Raw genomic sequence first — 19,814 nt, 5'->3', positions numbered from 1 at the left:
GTGAATATGAAGGGTAATTGGTTTTTGACAGAAATAGATGTATAAATTTAAATTACACCATGTGATATCTTTTAATTTTGTAATCTCACTCCATTGCATATCAATATGCCTCTTTTAAACTACCTCCTTCATACATGTAAAACTCAATTTCCATTTGATCAAGATAATTTTCATCAATAATGGATATGGAAAGTATTCACCAAGAAATGAACAGATGGAAATTAAACTTTAGTTATCAAGTTAATGTCAGCAACTTCAGCATGTTTTAGAGGCAGTCATTTAAAAGAAATTTATTTATTATAAATGTACAGACAGTTACAAAAAAAAAAAAAAAAAAAAAAAAAAAAAAAAAAAAAAAAAAAAGTTTTTTTTTCAATTTATGTATATAAGGAGTTTGTTGCTGCAAGTTAGTATTTAGTTATAAACAAAGTATTCTGCAAAAATAATATATACACAAATCAGTGACAGATGATCGTAACATTTTTTTAATGTTTTGCAATCTCTTTCCTTCATTCTCACTGTTATTTGGTTGATTACCAGAAAAATCAATCTGAGCATTACTGTTCCAAAATTCTTGTTATACACTCTGAAAAGAAACAATTACAGTAGACTCCCGATTATCCGCGCCTGCCGCACAAAGTCCTCCCCTTTTTTTACAAGCGTAAAAGCAAAGAAAATAAAAATGTTCACAAAACTGAGCGAAACGTTCAATTTGCTAACATCGTGCTTATTTATGGCAAAAATATCCCAGGCCTTCTCGGAACCTTCCCTTTCTGATGAGTAAGTGATTTCTTACTCACCCTTGCAGTGCCTGCTCCACCGTTCTCTCTCGTCTTAGTGACACGTCCACTTCCTCCCACTCGCCATTGTTAGTTTAAGCCTGATAGTGTTTGCGAACTGTTCGGAGTTAATTTCTTATCTTTCATTGTGTTCAGTGCTTGTGCTTTTTGATTTTGTGTTTTTAGTTACCGATTTAAAATGTCAGGAAAAAGAAAGAAGGTTGTGTTGACGATTGTGCAAAAACTAGAATTAATTTCCAAAGTAGCAAATGGCACTATAAGGCAGCAGATGGAATTGGATTACAGAATATCAGAAACAACAGTGCGTGACATTCTAAAGCAAAAAGACAAACTGGTGAATTTTGCATCAATGTCGGACAGTGCTTCCGCAATGAAAACGCGAAAAACTATGAAGGGTTCTCTACCTTTGATGAGCTAGACACGGCATTGACAGAGTGGTTAGCTCAAGTTCGAAAAGAGGGTACTCCTGTAAATGGTCCTATCATTGCAGCGAAGGCAAAAACCTTTTTTGAGTTGTTAGGCCTGAAAGGATATTTTCATGCGTCTTCTGGCTGGTTGACTCGTTTTAAGCAGAGACATGGAATTCGAGAAATTGAACCATATGGGGAGAAACTTAGTGGTGACCAAAAGCTGACAATTTCCACCATGAATTTGTTTTAAAAGAAGAGCTATCTTTTGAACAAATTTACAATGCCGACGAATCGGGACTTTTGTGGAAATGTCTTCCCACTCACACTTTAGCATTTGAAAGTGAAAGTAAAGCGGCGGGTCATAAAAGCAGCAAGAAAAGGATCACTATCATGTCTTGCAGTAACGCTACCGGTGGGCATAGACGTGTTGTCATTGGAAAGTAAAAAAAAAACGAGATCTTTCAAAGACACAAGGATAGAAAATTTGCCCATTGATTACTTTAACCAAAAAAAGGATGGATGAACCAAAGCATTTTTCAAGAATGGTTCGAAAAAATCTTTGTTCTTTAAGTGCGTAAACATCTTAAATCGAAAAACCTGCTTGAAAAAGCTGTGCTATTGATTGAAAACGCATCTTCTCATCCAGCAACAAGTGTGCTAAAGTTTTCTGATGGACAACTTTTTGCAAAGTTTCTCCCTTTAAACGTTACTGCGCTAATCCAACCCATGGACCAAGGAGTCATTGCAACAATGAAGAGAACATTCCCAACCAAGCTGCTAATGACCAAAATTGAAGAAGGTTATGATCTGAAAGAGTTTTGGAAACGCTACACAATCTTAGCAGCATCTATGACATTGCATCTGCATGGAACTCAGTGAAACCGTCAACAATCATAAAATCATGGAGAAAACTCAGGCCTAATGTTAGCCAACAACAACCTAACCCCTTTGAGTTGTGAAGAAGAGAATGAGCACGTAGACACGCCCACGGCAACTCTTGCCGATATCGTGAAAGCATTAATGAGTTGTTGGAGTGTGACGTCAACGAACCTGGCTTCGAACGCTTGACAGATGATGAAATTATGAAAAAAGCAAGGGGAGAGACCGAGAATGAAGGACAGCGAAGTGAAGGCAAAGAAGAGCCTACTGTGGAGATGCGGAAGACTCACGAAGGGGCTTTGCAGCAAGTCGACAGACTGCTGAGCTATTTGGAAGAACAAGACGACACAGAGTTGGCCGAGAAACTTATGCTACGAAAAATGCAATTTCGGATCAAGAGAAAATGCTTCCAAAGCAAGAAGCAAACACAAATGACTGATTTCTTCAAAAAGGTGTAGTTTTACAGTTATGCTTTTGTAATTACATAATACATTACAAAATTAAAACAGTACATACATATTAATTTTTCTGTGTATCCTTGATGCCTCTCGTAAGTATGCAAAGCACTTTTCTGTTTTCATTAACAAAATGCATTTTAGGTTAGTTTCGAGTGATATACTAAAATATTAAGCGTTACTTAAACATTTCCTGCTGTTTATTTTACGTTTTATTGTACATAAAATGAATTTTCAAAGTTGGAATGACTGTTTTCTCTTTTGCTATACCAGTTTTTAGCTTTTTTCGGATTATACGAGATTTTTGTTATCCGCAGCGGCCACGCCACACATTCCGCGGATAATCGGGAGTGTACTGTATCTTATACTAAATTAAAAAATTTTATGAGATTTTTCACCTTGTCTAAAACATTTGTTGAGCAACCTGTGCTTCCATTTTGAATTTTCCTCAAAATAAAAATATGCAAATCTATTAACAACATTTCTATTTCTGAGAAAATTTACTTTTCAGCAGCTTCCCCCCCCCTCCCCCCTGTTTATATGCCAGAGGTAACATGGAAAATCTCAGATGACTATATCTGGTTGATCCATTTTGATAACACACAACTACTTTACATTTTCCCAATATATGACTACCATTGTCTGAAGAAAATGATAAACAATTTTCCCAATCTAAATCTTTGCAGATAAAGTATTCATTTATACAATAAAAAAATACCATCTCCAGTATTATTCATGCATTATAAAATAGAAATCAATGGAGTAATTATCACACCCTTTTCTTTTGTTATAATGAAAGGGTATAGCTTGTTACCATTACTTCCATCAGCACTCAGAGCAAATCATGTATTGTAAAGTGAATTTACAATATTGGTAGCAGTATAGTCTGCAAGTGTTTTTACAATTGCAGCACTTTTGGTGTTTATTTATTTATTTATTTGCTATGGCAGAATCGACAAACATTGCATTAAAAAGCTGTTCTGAATGGTCCGAATCAGTAGATTACGCTAAGTTAAATTGAACAAAATAGCATTCGGCTTTTATGGTATCCGTTTCATCACCTTTCATGAAAATTTTTTTACTTTTTTAGATTTTACAGTGCCAATTTCTTTATGCTTTTGAGAGAGCATGCATGGAATTTAATGCATGGAAATTCTGAAGAATATGAGAATCTTTAAATTCCTGGCTCGATAATTTTAGTCTCATAATTTGAGGTGGCATAATTCACAAAAACTTTCATCTGGATCACAATTTACAAGATACACATGCTACAGTCTCGCCATAATCTAAACAAATAGAACTGAAATAGTATAAAAAAAAATTGCTCATTGCAGAGAATCAGGTTACAGAGATTAATATTTGGTGTTTACTGATTTATTATTGGCTACTCTTCGAAACCAGCAATGCACTCAACATTTCATACATGATATCATAAGCATTCAGCTAGTCAATGGATGAATTAATTGGTTCTTCTTATGCTCTCTTTCTGTAAAATCCTTTATTTTTTCCATTAATTCATTTTTAACTCGAAGTTTTTCAGAAACTTCCATACAAACTACAGAGAATCCATAGCAGTTGGAATCTATGAATACAGTACAAAGAGATCCAGAATTACTGGGACAACTCTAGATTTTGAAACTTTCTGGATTTTAGATCATCAGTTTAAATTTAGTAAGACGACATGTAGAAATTATAAAATGAATATACTTTATCAATACTTCTTTAAAAAGATCTATTTTGCATAAATAAAATTATTTTCTGAATTATTACCATGCAAAATTAAAATCTGATACTAAGCAAAAACAGCAATATTTTTTTGGATTTAAAACCATACTACTCGTATTCAGCATTCTGTTAACTGATTGACGACTGAGGCATTGTCACTGCAATGCAAGACTTCAGTTATTCCATTAATAGGAAAATTTCACGTTTACTTGCTATATCCTAAAACCTTCAGATTCATGGCTGTCATCATTATGGAATTTGATAGCTGGCTATAAATTATACAGCATCTTAAAAAATATCTGCAAGCATCTCATGATCTTGCAATGCCCCACAAATCAAATTTTATATTAAAATACTTCTAGAGTTCTTGAGGGTCTTACTCTATCATCAGTTTTTTAAAAAGCCACATTATATTTTTCTTTTGGTGTGTACGAAATTCACACAGTTTCAGAAAAAGAGTAAATGGAGACATTATCATTTACTAAAACTCATTACTAAAACTAAATTTGAAGTTTTGAAAAAGTTAATAATAGGTGCAGCAAAATAATAAGCTGTTTCAAATCAGAAAGTTAAGAGAAAAGTGCAATTTGCTGTGCTAACTAAATTTAAGTTCCATGCAATATCTATTCTTTCTCCTTTCCCAGCTGCTATGCCAGCAAAAGAAAACCAGAATGAGTAACATTTCATTTCACCCTGCGTAGGAGGTTAATTGTTTTGATTAGGTCAGGTAGAAAAATGCCGATGTCCCCAAACACTCATGCATCAACAATGTGGTTGTGGCTAATATCAACAAATACATTATCATTGGCCAAGGTGTGATTCCCTGATCAGATATTTAACAGTGATATATGGAAATCTCAGTTAGTCATGAGAAAACTCACATTTACGGCACATTTCCTTTTTCTTAAGTATTATATTGTGCATTTCTAAATTTTGAAAACATATTAAAAAAAAAAATAAATAAATAAATAAATAAATAAAAAAAAAATTGGGGGGGGGGGGGCGCAGAGCGGGCTATTAGTATAGATCAAGAATTCCCAATCTCTTTTTTGTATTGACACCTTTTAAAAGAAAGGTTTTCTTCATGGAACCCTTCATATTTTTCTCTGTAATATACACTATACAACATAATACAGTCAAAAGTCTTTAATCCAAACTCGTCGGGACTTCAGCAATTCCGGATTATAGATCAACAATTTAAATCTGGTAAGATGGCATGCAGAAAATATAAAATTAAAAATATGAAACCATAATTTATGAAAAAAGAGCAATTATGATCTAAAGAGTATCAAAATTTACAAAAAAAAAAAAAAAAAAAAAAAGAGAAGAGCTTTATATTCATTTGTTTACTTTATTAAACATTTCTTTCAACATGCGCATGCGTAAAGCATACATTGCGCATAGTCGAAATTAGAAAATTGCAACCAGAAAACTATTTGATGTGTATTCGTGATATTTATAATGATGAGGAATTTGATTTAAATCATATCAATGACGGAGTACATCGAGATGAAATACTACATTTAGTAAGGAATTATAAGCCGAATAAAATAAAAACATCTGCCCTGAAGATAAGGATACTGCTGACAGATCAACTTAAGTTCATTGCGTGCCGCCACGTTCCCCCTCCCCCCCAGAGCAGCGTGAAATTGATAAACAGATTTCGGAATGGTTAGAGAAACAAAGGATATGCCTTTATCCATTTTTTGCAGCAATTCCACTTTTTGTTTGATGGACACTGAAATATGCTTTCACTTTGTAGATCCTTTGGCAGCTCCAGAATCGGAAATTCTTTTTGACATAACCGAAAGTTCAAGCTTACTTTTATAAAATTGCTCCAACAGTCTGCAAAAAATAATAAGCCAGATATAATTTGAAGATTAAGGAACAACACAATCTGCAACATTAACTGAAATAGACTTTGAGGTTCGGATTATGGACATCCGGATTAAAGACTTTTGACTGTAATACACATAACTACATATAAATAACTTAACCCGTTTGGTATAGGCGTGCCATATATGCATCCGCAGCGAACATTACCTCACGGCCGGGTGTGTCATATTTGAATTGCCATTTAATTCACTGTATGGCCGGGCGTTCCACACATGACTTTTTAGATAGAGCGTTTAATTAGTATTTTTTGTTGCAACTAGATGTAGCTGTATGTCTGTTATGGGGGAATATATCGAAAGTTAAGTATGTGTACCTTCATTTTATGCAATATTTTTTACTTTTTGTATTTTGTTTCAGAATGAGAGGGAGATTCGTGGGTGTCAGGTTCTCGAAGCTTTGAGGTACTTTTTATTTTTATTTTTGGGATCTAGGTATCTGAATATACACAAATGCTAATTTGTAGGTGTTGAGTAATGTGATGGCTAATACTTTTTAATTTAATTTATTTATTTTATTTTTTTATCCCCGTATAGTGGAGTAGATGCTCTATCATTAGAGACTTTTTTATTACTGTTAGATTTTTCCAGCACTGAGACGAATATTTTGTATGGCTTAGCATACAGTACAAGTTTTTTTTTTTTTTTTAAATGTTCTATTGCTGGTGTTCTATTTTTTTAATGGCAAAACGAAAGTGCTATCTGACCGTACAAGATACAAAAATGCTAAATGTGTCAAATTTGCTGCTATTCTATTCCTAAGATATTTGCAACGTTGGACTTTGCGTACACCCATGTTTCAAAGAATATCATACACTGTCTCCCTTTTTGTTGTTTTCACATTGAATTTTTATGAAAGACAGTTTTAATATGTTTTAATTTTAATTATGTGTTGTGTTAAATAAAATCTGCGATTGTTTGGATATTTTTTCATATATATTTAATTGTGGGATAAAGGAAAAATTATATTATTCTAGGATGAGTATTTTATAAAATTTTTAAGGAAAATATAACAATAAAGGTTTAAAATTAATTCTGACTACTACCTGAATGTTCTCCTCATAATGTACCAATAATTGGAACAATTTGATGACAAATTTAATTTATACGAATTTTTTTTAAGTTACGCTTAGCAATGAGAATTGCCCATCCCCACAAAACTGCATATCTAGTTAACACGCCGTCCCAAAAGAATGCTTCGGTGACAGAGGTGGCCGTCGTGAACGGGTTAAAGGTAACAATTAGAACAAGAATATTAATAAAGGTTTATTGAATTTACATTTATTTATTTTTTATATTATTATTTTATTTTAATAAGTTTTCAGAAACAAAATCACAGATTCTAATTCCACAAAAATTCAATTTTAATGAATGCAATGTGCTTGATGTATTGATACAATCTTTTTTAAAAAAATATTTGGCATAAAACTGCGTAATTTAATTTTTAAATTACCTAGTTCAAAATTATTCAATTTGTTATTTTGTGTTTTTATATTTTCTGTTTTCTTTTTAATTTCACTTATAGCATAAAAAATTTTATATTTAAAAAATTATTATTGATTTTAAAAACATATTAAACAAGTTCGTGCATTTTTAACCTTCCATTTATTTTACATGATTTCTCCATTATTACGACACAGCTTTATACTGATAAATAATTATGAATTTTATTAATACACTGATTTTGTAATCAAAAAGATCTTGATTACACCAATAAACTGCCAGTACATATTAGGTTATCGACCCCTTGATTATCATTGATCCCCCTTTAAAGTCTCATGAAAGCCCAGGAGTCATTATCACCCCCATTGCGAACCCTTGGTCTCATACAAGATTATTCTAGATATTGGACATCTGAACTTTGGACTTGGTGCTGTATAAAATTAAGAAAAATATTTTTTACAACAAATTTCCATCAGGGTATAGCATTAAACACACATCAACCATTCTGCACAATTATTACATTATCACTTTATTTTGCTAATCTTTCATTAATTTTTATACTAAAATACTTTAAATTTGAAAATCATGTATAACAATTCCAATAACAAGGGGGTATAACATATTCAGGGTGTCTCATTAAGTCTGTAAATATTTTAAAAATAAAAAAATAAAATAAATTAAAAAAAAAATGAAGGAATTGGTAGAATTGAATACGTTTGCAATAAAGGAGGATTATTTTTGGTAATTTGGGGGGGGGGGGGTGAGAACAGTTAAAATTTTCATGGATAGAGGGTAAAGTATGACAGAAAATCACATACTTCAAGGAAAACTATTTGCATGCAAGCAAATGTTTACTAGCATATCACTCTATGTGTCTGCCATAAATTACAGTTTGCAAGCAAGTTATAACACCCTTAACTGCAATGAAGATGGTAAATTAGTCTTTTATTTTATTCAGGAATTGATGATTTCCAGACATACATCTGGTTTATAATTTATCTTAATTTGCTAGTCAATTAGGATAACAATTTATTATTTACCTCAAGCTAGCAGCCATTCTGTTGTATTGCAATTTAATTTTGTAAAACCATAGTGCCAAAATTTTTCAGTTGCTGTTACCAAGTTTTTGTTGTAAATTATTACTATTTACCGACAACAACATGCCAAGTTAGAGCAAAAGGCAAAAAAGATTTTCAAAGAAATGGTAACATATCACACTTTAAAACTGGGACAGACATGAAACTGTCCTTTACTTTAATACACACACACACATATATATTCTCTTGGAACAAAGAAAAATAAAAAGAAACAATCTTTAAACATTACTTTTTAAAACTGCTTTTACACCATTTCCTGTTCTATAGAAAAGGGGGGAAAAAACCATGCTTCACATGAAATTGAGTTTTTAAATACAATTATCTTACCAGCCTGCTTAGCGGCTTCTCGTTGTGGGCGGACTTTTTTTGTATGCTTAAAATCTTTCTTATGCTGGGGATTTTTCCTAGGAAGTAAAAGAAAATTATTATTTTCATAAGCAGAATCCACCCTTTCCGAAATCAACTTTACTAACATTCAGAAATGTACAATTCAAGATAGCAGCCAAAATATAATCATGCAACTAATTGTGATTGTAAGTTACATACCATACTCTTTACTTTCCCAAAACTCGAACATAAGCATACATGTTTCTGTCATAGTTAAGAATAACATTTACTAATTTGTTTTTTACACATGCGCAGCTGTCTTTAATAGTAAAAAATTAATAATATCAGTGTTACATTCTAAATAATTTGGAGGGGGGACACTTTCTCTAAATCAAAACTATGTTTACTTTTGAAACAAAATACCAAATACAATAAATTTATTGATTGCATTTATGGACAGCAAAAACAATCGTATCTTCAAATATGGATTACTAATAAGGAATATGATCTGCATGTTAGTGATATATGAACCCATGCACTAAGGCAATAAAGAGTGTTCTTTTGATACTTTCTTGTGCATCTTCGCATTTTCTCTCAAATGATGACAAAAATTATTAGCAGATGAAGATATTTCAGAGGACATTGCCCCATTACATTAAAAATTTGATAATTTTAATATAACAGATAAATTTAAAAACTAGACAATTATTCTTGTTCACATAATCTTGCAGTTCAAATCTGTTGACAAGACAGTTGGACAAACAAACCAACAAAATCGTGTACTATTATGCGAGATAAAACCAACATCTTAATACTCTGAAGAAATATAACAGAACATTCAAGTTATTAGATATTTCTCAATTTCTAAACAGTCAAAATATACTATTAAATAAAAGACAAAATCAAAAGTGATCAAGGAGATGGATTAGGAGCACACTACATAAACATTCAGCTCAAGGCATAATTGATTATATGGCATAAGAGAAAATAAACCATCCTAAATATTTCAGTACATTATTTATAAAGCTGAAGATACAGCAAGCTATTATTATAAAAAGCCAGGTCCCCAAATATTGCCTATATCAAACATTATTAAATAAAATAATATAGCACATAATGCAAAATAACATTAACCTGGCAAATTTAGCTTACATAAATCCATATTATATAACACAAATTCTATAACTTCCTCTGTTACCTCCGGCATCTATTTCTTAAAACATTTGTATCAAAGGCCAAAACAGTCTATAAAGTCTGTCTGGGCCATACATCAATCACACTTGACAAAATTATAACTAAACTGCTTGAGTTTGATTAAAAATTAAATAAAATAATGTTTCAATAAACATAAAATAAACATTTACAGGTAGCAAAAAATGTAACGTAGGTAATGTTCTCTCCCCATTGTGGACTTTTTGAGAAATTAGAGAATATTTCCTTCTTGCTGTTCACGATCACTCCCAATCATATGGTATTAAGCCCAAGGCATGCGGAAAAAATTAGCCAAAATACATTTTAATCAAATGAAAATTTTACGGAGAAAAGTTAGTCTTGCTGTTTTTACTGATCTTAACTAGGCTAGACCAGATCCATGAATCTAACAGCCATCAATATTTCCAAAACGAAGGTAAGTCTTTTCAACAGGTTCTTCTTACGAGTCCCAAACAGGTGAGAAGATGTCCAGGAGTGAAATTATTAGTATTACTTTTCCTACAGATAGGGTAGATCTTATTTCCCCAGTCACATTTAAGGCATTTTAGGTGTCTGCTTAGGAGCGTTGCCAACTGCTGAGCATGATTACCCCTAAAAGCAATAGCACCTCCCAGCCGCCTGCCAAAATACCAGCCATGAGGCAGAGGAGAATGCCAGGAAGAGGCAACAGTAGATTTAATTCTTGAGCAGATCTTCAAAAAGGTCAGGGTTCCAGTGCTCAGAGTCATTGAAATACCTTCCTTAGCCAGAGCATCAGCCATTTCATTACCACTAAGGCCAATATGTGAATGGATTCCCTGCAGATATACATCATAACAGGAAGAGTGTTTTTGCAGTAAAGCCAAAAGAGAGTGAAGTCTTATCACTAATGCAGATGTTGAATAGAACTGTGACTGTCAGTCAAAATTCAGATAGCTTTGTATGCAGTGCAAGTGCATGCATTCTTAAGACCCTTTTCAATGGCTATAAGCTCAGAATGAAAAAAATAGAACAGTGATCAGGGTTCTTAAAGTCAAAGCTATTAATAGGTGTTCTAATGAAGACTATACTACTGCAATTTCCATGTTCATTTTCACTGGCAAGGGAATAATTTTCCATAGCAATCTGCCAAAAATAATCTGGTAAATTCTTTTTTGGGGGGTGGGGAAGGGTAGTTTTTAGGCCTGTGTGAAAACAGATGCCAGGAAGTTCTTTGAATGGGTTGATAGTAAGTTTCAGTGATTATCTCCTAACAGTTGTATCTATTAAACCCATGAAATAAGGGAGGGAAAGGAGGGCTGTTTCTTTTCAAACTTTTACTAGAAACCCAATCATGTAGAGCAACGGTTATGAGTACCATAAGTGTACAGTTTACTAAAGTATTTTGGCAAGTCTCTTCCTGCCCTTCAAAAAGGTTTTCAATGTGTTTATTACTCAAAACCTCTGAATCAAGTGTACAGCCTAAATATTTAGGATGTTTAATATATGGTAAAGACTGATTCTGCATAACAATATGTGGATGATAATTATATAATTTTTGATTATTGGTAAAAAGATCACAAAAGATTTAGAGACGTTAACTGTATTTTATGGCGGGTAGAATTGATATTATTTTCAATCTCTCTAATATCTGGATCACAGTTCCATAAAATTAGATCATCAGCAAATAGTCCAGTTTCACATCTCTGGATAATAACTGCCTCAATCCCTGCGGACTACAATAAGAATAATACGGGACTCATCACAGAGCCTTGAGGCAGACCCTGCCTTAGTCTCTAGAATACAATTCATTAAGATTGATAAAGAAAGATATGCCCCTCAGAAAATCTTCAACCCACGCAAGTGCCTTTCCATCAAAATAAAAAAGGATCAAATAGCTTTACCATCAGCTTATTAATCCAGACTTGATCAAAAGCTTTTGTCAGGCGTGAAAACACTGCCACTGTGTGGTTAGAGTGGATTTCAAGCTATGTGTCCAAAATACAGGATTTGATCCCAAATCTGATTCTTTGTCCAAAATATAGAATTTGATCAACAGCAGAGTGTCTCCACCTAAAATCGTATTGCTCTCTCGGCAATAAATCATTATAATCTAAGTAAAATGTCAGTCTGTGTAAAATCATTTTTTCCATTAGCTTACAGGGAAAAGTACTCAATGTAATAGGTTTAAAACTGTCGGGCAATCTGGCTCATTTATTAGGCGTTCTAATTGGTGCAATGAGAGATTGAGGAAATTTTCAATCTTGAGGAAGTCTACCTAGCTTTCAGGATTTTTTAAAAATTTCCAAGAGAGACTCTTTACCTCTAAGGCTAAGATTATATATAATTTTTACCATGAATATTGTAGGACTAGGAGATTTAGACAGATCAAGTTTCTTAAGGTACTGTCCATTTCTTCCAGCATGAACTTTCTATTGAAAATGCCCTCTTTATGTATATGGCAACTATGAAAAACCAGTTAGCAACTAAATTAACAATTACAGTACAACTCCAATTATCCAAACTCTGACTATCCGAATAGATTTCAGAATTCAAGAAAAAAAAATTAAGATGGAAACTTTTCGGCTTTCACCATGGCTTCTAAAAGAAAAAGATGCCTGGTCATATTCTTCAACATTTTATCTTTTCTCATAAAAATTAGTTTACTCATTTTTTGGTAGTGGCAATCCAATAGACTAGCAGCAGCTTTATCATTAAGGTCAACCTGGCCATGGTAATCAAAAATGAAGTTACAAACCTCATATTGGGGTTGTTTCTAACTAAGTTTCTTTACCAGCTTTCATAGTTTTGTATTAGGAGTTCAGGCATCAATATTAGTTCACAAATTGCTCCAGCTTTTTCTCTTAAGCACAGAATAAGAGAATAAGTTCTCTTTATTTCCACACTAATTTTTTAGAGTTCGATTTTAATTGAAGGGTTACCCGTATTCCTCAGATTATAAATTACTTGTATCCTTTTCTCTAAGAGAGGCTTCAAGAGTGGAGTTATGCATGAAAAACGGAATCAGTCTTTCGAAATTACCTCTTGGGATAGCTTATTTTGCAGCCTTGAATCACAGTTTCCTTGTAAAACAGCCATCTTGTATCAAAATCTTTATGAAATGGCTCTTGTAATAAGTTTCTGATCGATAAGGTTTTGAAAGAGATTCCAGTCAGCCTTCTTAAAATTCCAGCAGAAGTTCTTACTATTATTCACTTCATTTCCACTAAAATGAGCAGGTGGTCACTTCCAATGTTATGAAGCACAGTTCAAGAACAGTCGGGGATGAGATTAGAATTGACCACAGTTAAATCGAGAATGTCTTCAGTGTTGTAACCGAGAGAGGAGAAGGTCTTTGATCCGTCATTAAGGGACAAAATAGCATGATCATCTATCAAGTTAAGAAAATCCTCACCTCTATGATTAACACTTGCGCTGCCCCAAACAGTGTGCTCAGTATTTTAATATCTCCAATGATAACAGTGCTGTTGCTAACAATAAAAATATTATGCTGATATTCAAAGATATTATTTTGATTTGGTGGATGGTACAAGTTAAACATGTTAAAGTGCTTTTTGTTCCAGTTTACCTTCATTGCATGAATTTATTACTGGTGAGAGGTCAAGTTGTTGATAATTTAGTTCTCTAATTAGAAAAGCTAAACCTTCACTGCTTTTATACTGTCTTTTAGATCTCAAGATATGGTAGTCCTTGAGTTTTGTTTCTTGAAGGGCAATTAATGATTTGAATACCATTTTTAATGCAATATCCAAGATTGTGTCTAACTTAATCCTAGTGGCACTTGTTTATAAGACGTTGATATTACTCTGAAGAATTCTTAATGCTCTTTTAAATGGAGACGATGCTTAATTTTCAGATTGGGCCCTCTTCCTAAGCCCTGGAAGCACCTGATTTATACTGGATGTCTGGTTCATGGAAAAGGAGAATGGTACAGCTTCTGTTCATCAACTGCCATGTTCATCAACTTCTACCACTATGTTCATCAACTTCTACCAAAAGGTAGAAGGCTGACTTTGCCTACTAATTTTAGCTGGGCTACAAGGAATGGTCTTCATGCCTAAGGTGGCCCTTCTAGGAGAAACTTCTGACATACTTCGCCCATTCCGCCCACTGCAACCCTCTCGCCATGCTGAGGCAACTAGTAAAAGTAAGTCATAAATGATTTCATTTATTAAATCTGGCTTAGATTTAATCATTTATTAGTCAAAATTAGAGCAATAATTCTAAAATTAACTTTTACAAAGATAAGAAATGGAAGATGGAGATAAACATATACAATAGTAATATTTTACATTTTGCCACTAACTGTTATTTACAATGAAAGATAATATAGAAAAAATGCTAATTTACCTAAAACAATTTGCCCCATAAGGGCATTCTTTTTTAGTACTCTCACCCTCACTCTCACTTATTGCATCATTTTTATCATTTTTTTGACTGCTTTGACTGCTTTCAGGTTCAGAAGCATAATCAGAATCACCAGGATGACTAAACTGATCCAAGTGGTTTGGATGCCGCCTGAAAACAGAAATAACATTTCATAAAATGGATTTTCTTATTTTGTAATAAAATAATAAAAGATAAACAATGAAAACTGAATATTTGTAATTAAACTGCAATCATGCATTCAAATTTAGCATAAAAATTATAAATAAAAAAAATAATAAAAAAAAAATTTCTGAATTACGTCTTATCTTTGGTTCATCTTCAACGGTTTCGCACCCACATTTAAAGCAGCTGTACCACTCCTATACCGTATTCTTGATAATGATGCATCACCATATACTGTTTGAATCTTTTCTAACATTTTGGTAGCAGATTTAGCTTATTTGTAACAAAAGTTAAATGTTCCATCTCAGAGCAAATATTTTTGTGCAGTGAATGAAATGTATTCAGTAAACAAAAATGACTCTGGTGTTGTAATAAGCAAATGAAAAACACCAATTTAAATAGGTTTTTAAAAAGAGTTGAAGTGTCACTCTTACTAAACAAACATTTATTTTTTCATTTTACTGTTTGGTCTTTTAATTTGCCTGGTTACATTAAGGGTGCACCTTGTAAATGAAGATATATTTCTAATAGTGCAAGAAAAATGAATACAACTACTTGATTAATAATGTAGATATATTTTTGGGAATATCAATTCTATCAATGAACCATGTTCAATTTTATATACTTCAACACTGTATATGCAGATTCACCAGAAAGCATTTTCAAATTTATCCTACAGTGCATCACATAGAATTTTTTAAGCTATTCAAATGCTTTAAAACTTTGGTACCCACATTTTAAAGCAGCTTCATAAACACTTTTTTTTTAATTAAAGGGTACAGAAACAGCAATATTTTTCATCTTACGTTAAAAATCCATTCATACACTATTAGATCAATAGCTAAACCTTCTACTTTCGGCCTTCCCCCCAATTTTCACTCTATTTATTCAATATTCCCTTTGATCTGTAAAATGCTTCTAATTTGAGTTTCCCCCCCAACACCAAATTTTTTGGAAGTGTCTGTCTGCTGTGGTGTTCTGAAAAAGCCATTTCCAAACCAGCCCCTTTTTCTTTTCACAAGATAGAGCTTTGCTCTCTGATTCCACAATTCCTTACGGTAGGAGAAAAACCTTTTAAAAAATTAAACTACCTCCCGCCAAAAAAAGCAATAACTCTTAATAATGTAAGCATTATTTGTGTTGTGAACTACAGATGAATAGTCTACTGTTTTAAAAAATGGTATTCAAAATTTACATTATACTCATTCACATTTTCTGCTGATGGAAGAAGAAAAAAGTGGGCTCTTTTATTTGAAAACAATATCTCACCTCAAAGGAATGTAAATTAGGATGAAAGGACTTAACTATAAAAGGTTGGTAAGGTAAATGGACAATGCAGAAACAGTCTCAATGTCAAAAATGTCCTCAAGAAGGAGGCCAATTCCTAGAAATGTGAGCTTATTTATAGCCCCTATCCTTATCAGTCAGGGCTCTTTGAAAATGTTAAAGTTTAATAAATAAGAAAACCACTACAATATAGTAAAAGCAGGCACATATCAACTGGATCCCCTTCCCTTTTCATCAAATAAAGCAGAAAATATCTAGTTAAGTTGCCACATTACTTCTCACTGATGCTGTTATCGAGTCAACAACCTTACAGGGTAAGTCAAGAGTCATTCAACACACTGACAGACATGGTTGCTACAGAAGTGGTCAAACAATATACAAAATTAATAAGGTTTTGAAAAGATCATGAAAATCTGCCCCTAATTAAGATGTGTGAGAAAGCAACAGGTTTACTGTTAGATTAGATCCTAATCAATTAGAATAATATTTTTTTTTTTTTTTTCTCCATGAGAATTCCCCTTCCTTTTTATTCATAAATAAAAAAGTTAAATGGAATGCAACCTTTTTTTCTTTTCTTTTCTTTTCTTTTATATATGTTCATGGTTGCAATTTCAGACCAATAGCTAAAATTTACTTCTTCTTTTATACATTCATCACCTGATTATGTTTCATGTATCTGAAACAAGTACATACCTATAACATTTTTTACCATATGTGCAAGGAATTCTTGGTTTATCAAGTTTGACTACTTGAGAACTGGATTGATCTGCTTCTTCTTCTGAGCCTGCTTCACTTGCCCTTTTATTTTTTCTTCTCTTTCCTTTTGGGCCCTGCATAAACAAGGGCATAAAAGAAATAATAAAAATACTACAACATTAGTATGCTGGGTTGAAAAAACATGCCATGCATAACAACACGAAATTCTTGCACACACACACAAATACATATATATAAAGAAGATAACCTTGTAAGTTTTATGAAAACAAAGTGATTAATTACTAAAGTTCACAAAAATGAGCACACAAAGCATTACATTAAACATTACACATCATACATTAAACGCGCATGGGTAAAGCTTTGAGGTCCGGATTATAGATCATTGCGGATAATAGACGTCCGGATTACGGACTTTGTACTATAGTAGGCAATGCTTTGTATTTAATGCACCCATTCATATCTCTCAATTTTGTATTTAAAGGCAATTTTACTCCATTCTATATGAATATATCTATTTGCAATTTCTTTCTAACTACCTACTTGATACATATAAAATTCAATTTCTATTTGATGAAAATATTTTTCATCTATAATGGATGGGAAATTATTCACTAAGAAATGAACAGATGAAAATGAAACTTTAGTTATTAAGTTAATGTCAGCAACTTCAGCATGTTTTAGAAACGGATCACTTAAAGGAAATTTATCTATTATATATATGTACCAGCAGTTAACCCCCCCCAAAAAGTTTGTACAGAATTTAAACATAACTTCACTTCAATTTCCGTATTTTAGTTATAATCTTATTTCTGCACCAATCACTAAACTTTCATTCTCTTTTTATTACACTTCTGAAATGCAACAGATGTCAGAGTATCTGCATTTCCTTCAAAAATTACGAACGGTTTTCTAAACCCAATAAATAAATTCATTAGAAGTTCAACAAGTTATATTCTCAACATATGTATATTAGCAGCTTTTTATTGCAAATTAATATTTGCTGTTAGAAACAAAGTATTCTTCAAAAATAACAAATACAATATGGTGGCAGTTGATTGTACATTGTTTAATGTTTTGCAATCTCTTTTCTTTATTCTCATTATATGGTTGAGCACAAAAAAAAAAAAAAAAAAAAAAAAAAATTAATCAGAGCATCCCACTGTTTCAAAATTTTTGTTATAGACTAAGCAGAAACTCTTGGCTTATACATGGAAATATACGCTAGCCTTTTCCAGGATAGACAGAAAAACTCAACTGCATCCACTTCTATAGCATAGCTCTAGCCTGTGGGATAATTTCTCAATCTCTGAAATTGGGTCTAGCCTCTTCTTCATAATGATTATCATCTTTAATGTTACTGCACTTTTCAATCTTTAAAAATCGAAACTTTATTCTACACTATTGCATTCACAGTCAAAAATGATCAATTTGTATCCTGAGCAGTTGATGACATAATTTTCTACTTTCATGCAGGTGCATTATTTTAAACTTTCTTTTCTTTGTTTTGCATTTCATATAAATTTTATGCATAAATTAATAATGAATATTAATGATGATATAAAAATGACTAAATTACTCAAGCAAATACTATTTGAATGCAAGAAGTAAGATGTGGAAAAAAAGAGGAATCATTTATGAGGCTCTTATTTCCAGCTTGTAGGTTTCTGTTTGAATTTAACAGCTTATGTAACTGCAGACTTAAATTACGTACCATGCTAACCAGATTACTGTCCATTGTAAATGAAAGCAAAAAATTACATTTCAAAAAATATTCTTATTCAGAAGATGCAAATTAAGTAAAAGCTGTCATTGGCTTGAAAAATTTTGACTAGCGATGGATGAATCAGAAATGATTCTTGTTATTGTTAAAGTACTGGTGATACCAATTCAAAAAGAATAATTAAGAAGGTTATGATCAGTTTTTTTAGGGAAGAATTTGGACAATGTTTTGAAGACTGGGGATGAGAAACTTGCTCCTTAAGTGTGCTTGTAACCAAAAGCATCAGGTCAAGAATCTGGAATTGATTTAATGACATTAGTGGTGTAAGCAGACAACCAGATCAGATCCAAGATTTACCATAAGAGATTCTCAGGATCCAGATTGCAGAGGAGTTCTGACTATCCAGATGTACTAGGAATGACATGCTGCAAACAAGAAAATCTATAATTTGTCTCCCACTAATTCAGGCTGAAATGCACTCAGTTGCAGCTGTACAGAGTTATTGTGATTGGAAGACTCCCAGGTTCTCTTTATTGATTCTCATTTTTACTTGGAGAGACTTTCCGAATGTGTTTTGAGCTTGAGGAAGCAAAGCAAATTCATTAAGGCTGGAAACATCTGTGAAAGAAATTAGTACAAAGGTAGAAGAACAGGGATTCTCAACCTTTTTTGCTCCATTCACCTCTTTTGCCGCTGCTAGACGATTATACTGCCCATTCAAAAATTCGAAAAAAGCTCTTCAAAACGCTATTCGCTATGGACCTGTACATCTGTCTTTGAATTCTCTGCAATACTTTGCACACACGTTGAATGCTCATACACTTTTCTCCATAGACTTCACACAGTTGGGAATAAATGTCCACTGGCGTAGTGTTAGCCAGAGACCTGTTATATACTAGACGGAGTATCGCCATTCAAAACCGGGTGAAAAAGCGGCACGGGAATGAGCTGCAGAAGTTTGGGCATGAAATGGAACTGAACCCAGGCTTTGGCGTACTATCGCCATGGCTGGCAATTTTTTTAGTTCGAAATGCGAACTTGGAAAGATGTCATTTCGCAGAAGCTGTCGTTGAATTTGCAGAAGAGGTTAGATCGATAAACACCAGCCAAAATTAGTAATTTCCCTAAAATTGGACAATTTATTTTAAAATTTAACTTTATTTTAAATTTTAATTTTTAAAATTTTAATAATTTTCATGCTGTAGAATAATATTTTGTAATATGTTCCTCGGCGTCTACAAAATATAAAATAAAATAGAAAAAACTGGAGAGAACAAACTAAATAATAAACTAAATAATAAATAATAAACTAATAACAAA

General features: G+C 32.6%; 1 protein-coding gene across 3 annotated transcripts in view; it reads right to left on the bottom strand.

Moving 5' to 3' along the window:
* The window catches only part of LOC118185386 (uncharacterized), a 90,607-nt gene that overhangs the window by 16,481 nt on the left and 54,312 nt on the right, over positions 1-19,814 (bottom strand). For all 3 annotated transcript variants that reach the window (XM_085806799.1, XM_085806800.1, XM_085806801.1), the window contains 3 exons: positions 16,751-16,887; positions 14,570-14,737; positions 9,029-9,105 (listed from right to left, as the gene is read on the bottom strand). In XM_085806799.1, coding sequence (XP_085662925.1) covers positions 9,029-9,105; positions 14,570-14,737; positions 16,751-16,887 — 382 coding nt within the window. The remainder of the gene's footprint in view (positions 1-9,028; positions 9,106-14,569; positions 14,738-16,750; positions 16,888-19,814) is intronic.

The sequence above is a fragment of the Stegodyphus dumicola genome, chromosome 12, assembly GCF_044657685.1.
Source record: "Stegodyphus dumicola isolate Sdum_Otavi_A_Nest chromosome 12, ASM4465768v1".
Lineage (NCBI taxonomy): Eukaryota > Metazoa > Arthropoda > Arachnida > Araneae > Eresidae > Stegodyphus > Stegodyphus dumicola.
This window is presented reverse-complemented; position numbering and strand designations above follow the sequence as displayed.